At 41.3% G+C, this 15,055-nt stretch overlaps 1 protein-coding gene across 1 annotated transcript; it reads right to left on the bottom strand.

The window, feature by feature from the left end:
- Window positions 1-7,524: 7,524 nt before the first annotated feature.
- Window positions 7,525-9,371, bottom strand: her8.2 (hairy-related 8.2). Its single transcript, XM_010902302.3, has 4 exons — window positions 9,012-9,371; window positions 8,776-8,871; window positions 8,582-8,660; window positions 7,525-8,123 (listed from the first exon to the last, which is right to left on the bottom strand). Exons 1-4 carry the CDS (start codon window positions 9,072-9,074, stop codon window positions 7,747-7,749), a joined length of 615 nt encoding a protein of 204 aa, XP_010900604.1. The 5' UTR covers window positions 9,075-9,371; the 3' UTR covers window positions 7,525-7,746.
- Between the last annotated feature and the right edge of the window lie 5,684 nt (window positions 9,372-15,055).

Below are 15,055 nucleotides of genomic sequence, written 5' to 3'. Positions count from 1 at the left end.
TGTCTTCGGCCAGCCCTGGTTACGCGGCGAGGATCACTAGTGGTCACAATAAATCATATTCTGGGTTGCGAACCCGGCGACAGTGTTTTTTTCTTGTTGATTATCCTTGTGTTGTTCAATTAGACTACTATGTAAAAAACATAAATGCAGTACAGGTGCATTGAATGGTAATAACAGCGTACAAAACTTCCAACTTTCTAATAGCATGCATGGTTGCCTCCCTCTTTGATGCCAGGGTTTTTGACCATTGTCTTCTTTTTATGTTATCTATAACTGCACAGTATATTTGGTGAAATGAAACTGAATTTGAGAAAAAAGCTTCAAAACAAAAGATGTATCCATTCAATGGGTCAAAGCTGCAAAGGGGACTATTTGCCGCATAACACGGAGAGATGTTTTACAGATTGCATATCTATGAAATGTTATATTTAGAGAGGCATTGCTTGGTAAGCGGGTCCTAACTAATGGGTTATTTATCTGGTCATTCAGATCTTGACAATCTGCTCAGATGGGTGTTTTTTAGCATTTATAATTTTCTTGCCCTACCCAGTCTCATTTGATGCGTTTCTCTGTTCAAGGCTCTGAAGTTTTGCCCAGCGCGGGTTCTCGGATGTAACGCGATGCCTTCAGTTGGCAGCTGCTGAAGGCGACCTCATGGCCTAAACTGAATCAGCCGGGGAATTAAGAGCCCTTCCCAAAGAAAGCGACAGGTGTTGGCCCGCGCCTCATTTGTTCTCTCCGTTGTTTGGTGACTTCTGATTTGGGGCAACGGAACTCTCGAAGGCTGCATTCCCTTAAAACGCGCAGATGAAATTGGTTCTGAAAATCTGGGACTTCAACTAATCTTAACATTTTCATTTAGGAGTCATGCATGTTTGAATTGGCTCCTCCCTTACAGTTATGCAACCACGTTGAATTAAAAGCTTCAGGCTTTTGCTCAAGAAAAATTGGCTTATGAGGTTGTCCAAAAATGTACTAATATCTATTAGCCACATTTTGTCGTCTGGGTGTACGAGGCATACTGGTTTAATTTTACGGACAAATGCTTATTTGTTTACGTCTGCTGCAAGTGCTCAACCTTTTGGCCTCATTGCATGTGATGTGTAGACTATGTGTACAGCGCATTGTAATGCAAATGACCAATAAACAATAGAACGTTTGGGTTTATTCGAACATGAACAAGGTGTCCTAGATTATCCAGGTAACAATATAGTAGTGAGTTTTACGCGCGAGGTTTCCGCTAAAGCAATATAAGGCACCAGTAAAATATCTAAATGAAAGCCATGTCCCGGGGCTTTGAAGTGAAGGGGCCTGGCACCTCGCAGTCCCCGTCCTCCCCGCCCCCTCGCCCCCACGCTCCGCTCCAGATCTTCCGTCTGGACTGGGTAGAGAGCAGCTGTCTCGGACAGCTTTTGTTCGAGAACCCGCAGAAGGACCGGGTGCCCCTCTTCTCTCCTTTCTCGTCCCTCTCCCCGCGGCTTCATTAGCTCTGGGGCAAATTCGTATAGGTCAATGTGTTTACAGGAGGAGAGAGACTGTAGGGCAGCCTTTATACTACATCAACCTTGTCACTTTTTGAATTCAGTTATTTCTGGAAAATAAATCTGGTAATGCAGATAGCTCAAATTGTCCCTGGTTGGTTTACACTGAAGTGCAGTACAAATGCATGGGAGATGGATATCTTGAGATATCCTGTAAGATGGTTATAAATTAATATTGCTGGTATTCACCATTCAACCCACCCCAGACTGTTGTAGACTATCCACTTGCTTCAAGAAGAACCCAACTCAACCTATTCGTTTTCATTCCACCATACAGATACACAGATATGGTGCAAATGTTTTGGGGAAATACTCTACAACTACTTGTGTTTATATTGTGTTCAATAGTTATTATTTTAGTCTGTTTTTTAACACTTTTAACATTGTTTTATTTGTTGACCCGGAACCTGAATGTATTAATTTCAATGTGTAACTTGCCTCACCTATGCAAACAACCTTTAAAACATAATTTTGGTCTAAGGTAACATGTCTTTATAAATGTTGCCCTGTTGCACTCACACTTGTCATCATCTGTTAATGCTTTGGTGGCTCATTTAGCCACCACAACAAATCTAGGGAGAATATAATTTCCATCGTGACCCGCTTGGCAACAGCAAACCTGACAAAGAGGAACACATACAGTGGATATAAAAAGTCTACACACCCCTGTTAAAATGCCAGGTTTTTGTGATGTAAAAGAATGAGACAAAGTCAAATAATGTCAGAACTTTTTCCACTTTTAATGTGACCTATAATGTGAACAATTCAATTGAAAAACAAACTGAAATCTTCGAGGGGGAAAAATGTAGTAGGATTTTCCTGAAATTGTATAAGTTGCATCTCATAGCAAAATCCATGGTCCGCAGAGAGCTTCCAAAGCATTAGAGGGATCTCATTGTTGAAAAATATTAGTCAGGAGATGGCTACAAAATAATTTCCGAAGCATCAGATATACCATAGAACACAGTGAAGACATTCATCATCAAGTGAAGAAAATATGGCACAATAAATTTATGAAAAGATTAAAACAGATCTGGGACGCTTCCAAAAGGCCTACAGCAACATTAAAGAAACGGCAGAAATTTCTGGCAAATACTGTGCTACATATGAATGGGCTATGGGGTAGGGTGGCAAGACAGAAGCCTTTTCTTACAAAGAAAAACATCAAAACCCGGCTGAAGTTTGCAAAAACAAACATCAAGTCCCCCAAAAGCACATGGGAAAATGTGTCTGATGAAACCAAGGTTAAACCTTTGACCATAATACCAAAAGGTATGTTTGGCGCAAAAACAACACTGCACATCACACAAAGAGCACAATACCGACAGTGAAGCATGGTGGTGACAGCATCATGCTTTTGGGCTGTTTTTCTTCAGCTAGAACAGGGGCCTTAGTCAGGGTGGGGGGAAATATGAACAGTTCCAAATACCAGACAATTTTAACATAAAACCTTCAGGCATCCATTAGAAAGCTAAAGATGAAGAGCAGTGGGGTTGTTAGGCCTTTTATGAATAGGATCTAAAATTGACAAAAAAATTATAAAAAAATATAATTCAGATCGCGCATTATGAAATTGTAGACGCGTAGGCCGCTAGCGTGTAGTTTTTCCGCTGGTACATTCAAAACCCTGTACTTTCTGTCCCGGGCGGGGCGGGGGGGGCTAAGCCCCAAATTTATTGTGATCCTAGCAACGCCTCTGATGAAGAGGAAGTTCACCTTTGGGACAACGACCCAAAGCACACATCTAAATCTACAAAAGCATGGCTTCACCAGAAGAAGATTAACGTTTTGGAATGGCCCAGCCAGAGCCTAGACCTGAATCCAATTGAACATCTGTAGAGTGATCTGAAGAGGACTGTGCGCAGGAGATGTCCTCTCAATCTGACAGATTTGGAGAGCTTTTGCAAAGAAGAGTGGGCAAATATTGCCACGTCAAGATGTGCCATGCTAATAGACTCCTACCCAAAAAGACTGGTTATTGTGAGTTTTTAATTTTTCCCCCTCAAAGATTTCAGTTTGTTTTTCAATTGAATTGTTCACGTTATAGGTCACATTAAAGGTGGAAAAAGTTCTGACATGATTTATCTTTGTCTCATTCTTTTACATCACAAGAACCTGGCATTTTAACAGGGGTTTTTGGACATTTTATATCCACTGTACATATGTGCAAATGCTGATCATTGACTAGTTCACAACTCAACACCACTGTTCCTCCAAACTTACCATCAAGCTTTGGAAACTGGGTCTGGACACTGGGTCTGTGTAATTGAATAAAGGACATTCTGAAGGGGAGACTAGTGAAGAGTGGCCACAAAATCTCCCTTTGTTAACGCTTAAGACTGAACCCCCTCAGAGGTGTGTCCACAAATGGTTGTTAGGGTGGCCCGGTACAGCATTGAGATTATTCAGTACACCTACTCATTGAGGATATCAGAAGTGGTACCTGACAATGACACACAGCATTATCAACGACCACATATCCCAGCCAAAAACTATTTGTCCACTGTACCTTCAGACAGAAAGGGTTTATTGGAGGTCACCTGATCGATGCAGTGGTCACTGCCTTGCAGTCCAGCTGCGTCACTGTTGGAATCCTGGTTGGGTAATACCAACAGTGTCTGGGTTTGAAATGCTGGGTGTTGGACAGGGCTGCCTTGTTTCAAAATGCTACAGTGACTCGTGTCAGGACATGGAATGGGTTTATCTCTAATCCATGCAAGGCAATACCCTGCTGGTTAGGCAAAGAGGGTGATACCATCCAAAACGGCTTAACCAGATGTGCATCAGAGGAAAATATATCCTTAATTTCTATGTTATTTACATCTGCATTGCACTGTCTTGAAGGAAACCGGCAAAGGAAGCATTTAATTGAAGGGACTGTACCTTGTGTATCTGGTTCATTTGACAATTAAAACTGGACTCTTGAACTAACCTATGTAATACCCTGTCATCTAATTGAAGAGTGTCAGACCAAAACACTATATACAGTATATACATACAGGCCAAAGGTTTGGACACACCTTCTCATTCAATGCGTTTCCTTTATTTTCATGACTATTTACATTGTAGATTCTCACTGAAGGCATCAAAACTATGAATGAACACATGTGGAATTATGTACTTAACAAAAAAGTGTGAAATAACTGAAAACATGTCTTATATTCTAGTTTCTTCAAAGTAGCCACCCTTTGCTCTGATTACTGTTTTGCACACTCTTGGCATTCTCTTGATGAGCTTCAAGAGGTAGTCATCTGAAATGGTTTTCCAACAGTCTTGAAGGAGTTCCCAGAGATGCTTAGCACTTGTTGGCCCTTTTGCCTTCACTCTGCGGTCCAGCTCACCCCAAACCATCTCGATTGGGTTAAGGTCATAAATGATGGTCCAACTAAACACAATCCGGATGGGATGGCATGTCGCTGCAGGATGCTGTGGTAGCCATGCTGGTCCAGTATGCCTTCAATTTTGAATAAATCCCCAACAGTGTCACCAGCAAAGCACCCCAACACCATCACACCTCCTCCTCCATGCTTCATGGTGGGAACCATGCATGTAGAATCCATTCGTTCACCTTTTCTGCGTCGCACAAAGACACGGCGGTGTGAACCAATGATCTCAAATTTGGACTCATCAGACCAAAGCACAGATTTCCACTGGTCTAATGTCCATTACTTGTGTTTCTTGGCCCAAAAATCTCTTCTGCTTGTTGCCTCTCCTTAGCAGTGGTTTCCTAGTAGCTACTTGACCACGAAGGCCTGATTCACGCAGTCTCCTCTTAATAGTTGTTTTAGAGATGTGTCTGCTGCTAGAACTCTGTGTGTCATTCAACTGGTCTCTAATCTGAGCTGCTGTTAACCTGCAATTTCTGAGGCTGGTGACTCAGATGAACTTATCCTCAGCAGCAGAGGTGACTGTTGGTCTTCCTTTCCTGGGGCGGTCCTCATGTGAGCCAGTTTCGTAGTAACGCTTGCACTTGGGGACACATTCAAAGTTTTCGCAATTTTCCGGACTGACTGACCTTCATTTGTTAAAGAAATGATGGCCACTCATTTCTCTTTACTCAGCTGATTGGTTCTTGCCATAATATGAATTATAACAGTTGTCCAATAGGGCTGTCGGCTGTGTATCAACCTGACTTCTGCACAACACAACTGATGATCCCAACCCCATTAATAGGGGAAAACAATCCAATAATTAACCCTGACAAGGCACACCTGTGAAGTGAAAACCATTTCAGGTGACTACCTCATGAAGCTCATTGAGAGAACACCAAGGGTTTGCAACACTATCAAAAAAGCAAAGGGTGGCTACTTTGAGGAATCTAAAATATAATAAAGTTTTCCAGTTATTTCACACTTTTTTGTTAAGTACGTAATTGTATTATGTGTTCATTCATAGTTTTGATGAATGAAAATAAAGAAAACGCATTAAATGAGAAGGTGTGTCCAAACCTTTGGCCTCTACTGTATACATAAAAATATTGGGAAGATAGCTTTAGTTTTTTTAAAGAACAAATGCTAGATGTATTAGTTTTTCAAGAAGTCATGTTTTTAATGGCATGCAGCTAGATGTTTCTATTTATTGAACATTGTGACTTTTTACAGCAGGATTATTTCAAATCTTATCGAATTATTAGACCAATATTTAAAATCACAGCAGCTAGTGTATGTCACTCCAGTTCCAAACGTCTTGCATTTTAAAATGATGGTGGCCATTGTTCTTTGTGTCCTTCAATGCTGCAGAAATATTTTGGTACCCTTCCCTAGATCTGTGCATAGACATTCTCCTCTCTCTGACCTAATGGCTTGGTTGTTGCTCTGACCATGCACTGTCAACTGTGGGACCTTATATAGAGAGCTGTGCCTCTTTTTAAAAAAACATTTATGTCACACATCAAGCCTCTATTACAAATAATATGTAGTAAGAAACAGAAATGTGTTACAGCTTTTTGCAACAAAACTATTTCTCTACTTGATGTCTAAATTACCTGATTCCACATCATATCTTGATGCACCAATATAACTGGACCAGGAAATTACAGAAAACCATTTGCCTGCAGTATAGTTGTTCACATACCAGCAGGTGTGTAATAATGTGTAAAAGCTAGTGTGCAATTAATTAATATAGCCTTACAGTCCCAGATAAAGAGAGTCTGTATCAGTGTTTATTTCATCAACTCAAATAGTTCAGGAAAACATTCGTTAAATATCTATTTTTCAGTGCAGTTGACAAGACGATAACTGACTAATAGAAACAGAAAAAACGAAACGAAAAGTAGGCCTACATTTCATTATACTCGACCCAAACGAGAGCGCATCATCCAAATAAACACGAACAGGCAAAGACAGTGGTGTGGTTGCCCTGGAGATGTGGTTTTACCCTAATTTGTTAACCTATTCAAAACGTTTTTTTAATCTTCTGTTCTCTTACTCGTTCTTACATTTCAAACTGATTTATCATCCATGTCAATTAAACTACTCGAACAATAACGCGTGTGCCACTGGCTAATTGCTTTCAGGAAATTCCACGCATATCCATAGTGTGCACAACGTTGCTTTAAACATTTTAATACATATAGTAGGAAATATAAACATTGTAAGGGAAACATAATTATATGTTCCATTATCCTTATTTAATAATAATTAGACGAAATCATATTTCAAATTATATAAATTTGAAAAATAAATCATCATTAAATTATATTAAAAAAATACTTAAACTTAAAGATATTATGGTCGAAATGGCTAAGACGAGACTAAATCAAAAAAGTGTGCCAAAATTAATGCTGGTGTGTGTGTGTGTGTTTGTTGATAACAAAAATGATAAAATATGTGAAGAAATCCTATGCACATTTTGTTTTATTAATATTGGTTAATAACATTCAACAACCAGATAAGAAATAAGAAAGCTGTGATAGACAAGAGCTAAAAAGCCAAATGGTGTATCTTAAATAAATAAAAACGTTAATACAATAAATATAATAAAAATATTAATAACAGCCTTCTACAATGCAGGCTACAGAAAGTAGACTTCTGAGAGGAAGTATTGAAAGGTCTCTATTTATACCATAGCACACCTAGATCTGGAACACAACCGCCCCGCAATCCATACAATGTCTTCTGGGTAGCATATCTATAAGATACATAACAGAGGAGGGTCTAACATGGAGATGAAGAACACACCCAGTCTTATAGAGGGCCAGTACAGTTCACCAGGGCCTCCACATCTCCAGCATGCCCAGGTTGGGGCTGAGGATGTGTGGGCTCTCGGGCAGGAGCAGGGACCTCTCCTGGGGCCCCTCCCTCTGGCCTTGCGTCCCAGACCTAGAGGCGCCTCGAGGGGGTGTAGTTGGGTCTCCCGGCCCCTGGCTAGGTAGGGACGCTTCAGGCCTCAGGTTAGGGTTAGCCAGAGAGGACTGCTCTTCGCTGGAGCGCGGCAGGGACTTGAGCAGATGGTTGAGCAGACGGGAGCCCAGTGTTTTGTCCATCCACTCGCAAGTGAGCAGCATGTTGTGGACCTCGTGCATACACTGAATGTAGCCTGTGCTGTACTTCTGCTGAGCCTCCAGGCCCAACGTGGGGTCTGCTGCAGTGGGGAGGAGACACTTGGTCAAACGTGGGACAGTAATATTGTCTTTTGATGGCAGGATTTATTGCACCCAGACTGGCCAGCTATTACCCCTATATCTCGATTGAATTAGTATAGTCCATGCAGTGATTTATAATTCTGGGACACATGTTGTTGCCAGTGCTTATACCTGATTCTACTGTTCAAAGGTTTGATGTGTTAGGTGAATCAGGTGAGTCTGGCAAAAACAAACGTTTGTACTCTTTGGGTTTTAATTTAAATAAGACTATATGAGTGTTCTTTTAATCAGACTTCGTTATACTGTTATGTATCAAATAGTCCCACCCGTCTTTCCAACACACAATACTGCCCTCAGCTGTTAACATACTGTACTTCAAGTAGGTACAACTTAACTCCTGTGGCACTCGTGTGGCACGTGTTTTCAAGCATGTCACTTGAGCGAATAACCTACTTACCACTGAATTTATGATTCTCAATATTCTGCAGGTGTTTCACTGTCATCTCTAGAATGTCAGCCTTTTCAAGTTTCGATTGCTGTTGAGGGAAATGGAAAGTTAGAGTCAGATAATAGCCTCAGCCTACAGTCTTCTGTCTTCATATATATAATTGAGAGATGATAAAAATAAAAATGCAATAGTTACACACTCACATCAAGTCTGAATGCCCCGACCACCGTTTCTTTTAGCTGATCCAGGCAGTTATTTATCCTCTCACGTCTTTTCCTTTCAATAAGCGGCTTCCGCAGCTATGGTTGGAAAGTGATAGTTAATGGAGACCAGATATAGACACAACAACCTGTCCTAGAGAATCACTAAAGTGACCATAACCGATGAAATACACCTGATGATCTTTAGGTGTATCTATCCACGGGGGAAAAGGCAATACCTTTCTCTCCTCCTTGGCACTCGAGTGTTTCCCCACGTTGTGCGCCATAGCGCTGGCTGTCATCTCTCCTTTAGCCTACGTTAGCTGTAGTTGTGTTCGGAGAAGGCTATAACAGCTTTCCTTTCCCGCCTGAGTCTCGTTCGTCTTAAAGGCCATCCGCGCCGTGCGCCCCTCTTATTTATAGGGCAAAATTAGCATGTGAATGTATGAGCTCTTTGGCTAAGGTATTTTCCCACACACGGGGTCTCTCCCAGCGGCCCGCTCCCATCAGTCAAGGATGACAGGTCACTGCCTCTTTTCAATAGCCGAGCTACCCGCCCTGGAAAGAAACACAAGCGACAGATGTCCAGCCTGAAACCATGCACCCCCCGCTCCCACCGAAAACCTCTCGTTTCCTCTCTCCCCTCAACTAACTCTCCCCCTCGCTTCTCTCATTGCGCTCACGTGACGTAAAGCGCGCGGGTCCCCTTAGGACCGTCATTCCCAGGGACGAACAAGAGTGTGCAATTACCGTGGTTACACCAGGGACCCCTCAGCCATTCACTGAACTGAGACAGCATTACCTGAGAAAAGACAAAACAATCCCCTGAAGTCTTGCAGAAAATATAGCCTATAGCTACCTCGGCTAGTGGGGAATAGCCATTGTTATTCATCTGTATCGTTAATACAGACTGTTCCATCAAAGTGGTGATAATTTGGAAAAGTTTCGTAGGTTTTGCAGTGGTCTCTATGTCTTAAGCGAAGAGTAGCTGGGAGTTGTTCTGCCTCTGATAAATTATGACATAAAACTTCTACTACGACTGTGAGTTTATGTTTTGGCTATTGTAGACCACCCTAATTCTCAGTCTAGGCGATATTTGATCGTTTGCTAGGCAATCTAATTATAATGCTATATACTATAATGGCATGAGGTATTTTCTAAATTTCTGTTGGCATGTAAGCTATATTAATTCAATGTGAAAGAGGTGTAGGTCTATTTCAAATGTTCACCACTAATATTTGAGCATGGGTGTTCCGTAGCAGGGGGCTTTTTTAACTCCAATTAAAATTCTACATATGTTCGGATGCTCTTTGGGTTTTCTAATCTCACCTAGGACGTGCAACTTCAATATAGGCCTTTTTCTATTGCTGATAGTTTAACGAATATAAAACCAAAATGTTCCGTAAATAATTTACAAATGTCATACACCAAAAGTCAGGTAAGACCATGCGTTTTCAAAACTGTAAACATGCTGTCAACGTATTCCATCTCAATGAGAGAGAGCAGATGTCAGTGACCACGTGGACAGATGTCCCTTCCTCGCACCAGCCCTTGGCTAGGATTCATTGCGGGGGCTCATGTGTTTGACTTGAGCCACGCGACTTCCAGGCGAATGCTCGAACGTGGGAAACTCAGCAGAACAATGGGCAAAAGCTATTCACTCGAACCTATTCACCATGAAGAGAGTAATAACCCTGCAGAGGGAGAAGTGGACGGTTCAGCCCGAAAGTAGACTCCCTCCCTCAATAAGCTCGGAGCAGTGTTGAAGGTTGCTAAAAAGGGGTGTTAGGACAGGTGTGCTCTGACCGCTGGTTTCCAGGCAGGTGTGTGACCATCACAATAAGAGCAATTATCTGTGGGCAATCCATCCAGGATTTTTGCTAGGGCCTACTTCCTAGTTCCCATTGTAATAACAGCACAATAAAAATAACACATGGTGTTATTTGTGAATTCAGGTATTCATATCAGGCATTATTAACATAAACACTAGCATTAGTGTTTATAATTATTATGAAAAAAAGAATTGTTCTAGTTATACTATTGTAGTAGCATGCCTAGAATTGTAGTTGTATGCCTAACAATTGTTGAATTTGCAAAACATGAATAGCCTATCTAGAATCACGGATATGGCTGTTATAGGAATACAACGTTACATCACTTCATGTAGTAGGCTATGGATGGTAATTATGTTTTTTGGATGGATTGATTACTGCGTGCTGAAAGGGCCGCTGCGGGTGACAGGAGGAAATGTGTGCGTCACCGAAACTTTGAATGGAGTCCACTTTCTAAACCACTTATGTTCAGACTATTAACAGTTGGGTGGCCTTCTTAAGAGACTGGTGGCTAATGAATACCCTCTCAGTCGGTGTTTGGGGGGGGGGGTCTCTTTTGAAACCCCAGAAATCGACATTCGGGGAGGGGTAGACCATACAAAGAGTAACTGGACATCTGGCCACGCGACCCTCAAGCAATCAGGCGCCGCTCTTCAACGTCTTTCGGAGGGCCTGTGGGCCACACGTATAAATAGACCCGACCGCACGTTCGTGCTCTTACGGAGCAGTGACATCTCACTACAAGAAAAGCTGTTAGCCTACCAATAGTTTTGAAATGAAGATCCAGAATAAACTGTAACCATATGGCCTGTTTTAACCTATAGGTACTGCACCTATTCAATACTGGTGTCAATTCGATGAGGCTCTATTGGGATTTAGACAAGGTGTGGCAATGGTCAAAAAGCAAACAGCCTATGAGATGAAATCATTGAGGCATCACATGGAGTTAAATGCAGAGAATGCAAACTAAAAGGCCGTAATCAATGAGAGGGAATGACATCGCGACAATTGTGCCCATTCTGCCAGCTCACGCCAAGCAAAGTAGGCTACGCAACACAATAACTTAAGTTAGACCAGTGTGTCCGCGACAAATCCGATAGGTGATTTTGTAAAGAACAGTTCAATAATTCTTAAACCAATTTAAGCATGGACATGGCGTGATGACAGTGGGCATTGCGATAATATAAATTGATTATGATCATAATGTGACCTGTAATTCCCTTAGGCCTGTCATGTAATGCAGCGTGGTCTGGATGTTTTGCGTAACAATGACATTTGATCGAATGTCCAGAAAGAACGTTGTGTACCCAGTTTGTATATTATATTTCGATCAAGTGAAATTCGCTTCAGGTAAAAAAATCCGAGATTTTATGGTGTCGGTGAGTAGCCTTAACCTAGGTTAAATTCTGAATATATAATTTGCTGTCAAAATAGGATCGAACATGTTCTATTGTCTGTTGGTATCTGGTATCCTGTTAACAGCGCTTGCTAAAATTGGCCCTGAGCCTAAACGTCTTGCAATTGTTTTTGATGGCCCCTCCCCCGAAATTTTGTTTTTATTTAAAAAAAAAAATTCAACAAAGTCTAAAATCTAACAATTCTAACAATACATGATGCATTGTGTAAAATGAAACGAAAAATAAAAATACTGTGTGTGTGTGTGTTGAAGAGAAACATTGATGAGTAAAATATGTAAATGTTTGTGAATGTAATACGAGGCAGACTGAATTGAAAGGAACTTCCTTCCAGTGATGCAGACAGATGATGTTAGCGAGAAAGGGCCCGACAGGCCAGAATGCAATCCTTGTCGACCTATGGTAAGAAGGCCTATAGCTAAGTTAAGATCAGTGTTATAGGCCTAAAAAGTTAGATTTACACATGGAGCGCCTATGTCTGTCTTATGGCATCTGTGAGAACCATGGCAAAAACATTAAGGCAACATCCATTTTGAATTTGTAAATTTTGTTCTTCATAAGTATAATTAATTGATTTATTCCTCTTGATGGACCCGGTTTGATGACCCAGGTCAGTAAAGTGATCCTCCCTTTATACTTAACCCATTGGAACCCACCCAGTTGACTACATCAAAATGGTGAATCCTCCTAATGGCAATGTCAATGTCATAAATTTTCTCTGAGTTAGTAACAATCTCTGTTATTCCTCTGAGGCAGAGTCAGAAGTACCGATCATCTTCAGTAACTGCTGCCCTCCAGACCACTGCATTTTCCCTCCCAGTTAACGTATCTCCTCCATATATCCAGACCACTGGGTCTCCACACCCATCTCTGCCCCACCGCTTGCCCCCACTCAAGGTTTCACTGCCCACCCCGGCATGGCCACAGACCAGCATTCTGGCTCCCATCTCCACCCAGATGGACAGAGGACAGACAGGCAACTCCGACAAGATGGGAACCTTTAGACAGGTATGGAGAACTGTTAAGAGTCAGGCAATCTCTCTAATACAGAAGTATATATTTCCCAATTCCCACAAAATAAAAGTTAGGGTGTGTGATGATATTGTAAAACAATGCAGATTTACACAAATAATTTCTTTTTGGATGTCAATTTGCAGAACACATCCTTTCTTATAATTATTTGAATTATGTTTCACTCTCCTGACATTTTGCTCTGTAAAAATCACCACTTGTGGGGGATACTAGTTCCCTACAGAAAACTGTAGACTGTAAATCTGTAATATTATATCTGTGCTAAAAATATGTTTGTTATAAATTTCACAGGTTCTGATTACTAATGGAGTTCAGACAGAAGAAACCAACTGGACTGCTAACAATGAGGTAGAGGAGATTATCATCCTGCCAGATGAGGAAAGATTTCAGGTGAAACAAGAGAAGGAAGACTTAAAGCTAGAGGAGATCAAAGAACAGGAGAATGACACAGAGGATGGGAAGACAAGCAGCGAGTGCCTCAAGACGAGGTGAGTCATCGGGATACTTAAATACTGATGGGAGAATAAATTAGGAGACAGGAAAGAGGACAAAGACATAGAAAAGTATGTGTTACCATAGAGAACGATAAAGGAAGCATATCTTTGATTTCCCATTTTACTGTATGTTCACACAAGAGCAGCTCTTTTCAGGTATTTGCCAATTAACTACATTGAATAGTGGAAGCCCACAACGACAGTGTCCATGCTAAAATGGCACTTTGGCTATTAGTGGCCTCTATTCTTCTTTATAGTTGTGACTCAATGGTCTGAAGCTTTGCAATAGTGTCCAATTGGTCACATTAACAAGTCCGTGGTTACTGTTTCCTTCACAGGTTTATCAGGTGGCTGAGGAGGATGTGCTGCTGTGCCTGCTTCCCTGAAATCTGCAGCTGAAATCTCCTTCCCACTGCAGCCCCCAAGAGCTCACACACATACACACCAAAGTCTAACTCAGCTATATAAACTGGGGGAAATTCTGTCTTTACCTGACTCCAAAACTCGAAACTCTGAAACCTTACCTTAAATGTAAATGTAAATCAAGCCTTTACTTCTAACTAAGCTGAATTCTAACAATTAAAATTTTCAACAGTAAACCCAATGCAAAAGCCAAAACAATTGCCTTTTTTAAATACAGCGAAGGAACATTTCCCCATTAGTCACATTTCCCTGATTTAACTAAATTTTAGAGATACACTTTGTTCTCAATTATATAGTAAACCCTTTTCAGGAGTACACACACACAGATGCATCCACACACACCTCAGAGGTTTTTCAGCCCTCTACCTGGTGCCCTCTTGTGGTTGACAGTGTGCAATCTTTGCTAACTGGTACTGTTCCTCATTTCCTAAAACTTCCTGCTTTCACACCCATCCTGGACAAACAAGGAACCCAGAAAACCTTAACCACTATCAGTCTATTTTCAACCTTCCAGTTCTGGACAACATCCTGGAGTGGGCAGTTGTCACCCAATTAGTGCTACATGACCAACCATGACCTATATGAACCTCTCCAATTAAGGTTCTGGGCTAAGCATTACACAGAGACTGTTTTAATAGAATACATCAATTACCTTCTCACTGCCATGGCCGTCCATTTTAACATATTCATCCTCCTCGACCTCTGCTGCCAATTACGACCAACGTGGTGTTGGTCTTGCATATTACCAAATTTGGCTGACTGGAAGCAGTACTGTATGTGCCCCATAGAGACTACAAATCCCTTTACAGCAAGGTGTGCCTCAAGGTTAATTTTATTAATTTGCATGCCTTTCATGGGCCAGATCATCCTCTATAGTTCCCAACGGCTGACCCAAATATACAGTACCTGTAAAATGTTTGGACACCAATTCAAGTAAATGGGAACCTTTGAATTTGAGTTTGTTTTTCTGCTTTATCTGCGCATCCTCCGAAGTCAGAAATGTTGGTATCTCCGTCACGCCCCACATAAAGTCAATGATCACATCACCATTTTTCCCTATATGTTACTTTTTTCAACTCCAGTCGAG

Source organism: Esox lucius, chromosome 1 (assembly GCF_011004845.1).
Source record: "Esox lucius isolate fEsoLuc1 chromosome 1, fEsoLuc1.pri, whole genome shotgun sequence".
NCBI classification, from domain to species: domain Eukaryota; kingdom Metazoa; phylum Chordata; class Actinopteri; order Esociformes; family Esocidae; genus Esox; species Esox lucius.
This window is presented reverse-complemented; position numbering and strand designations above follow the sequence as displayed.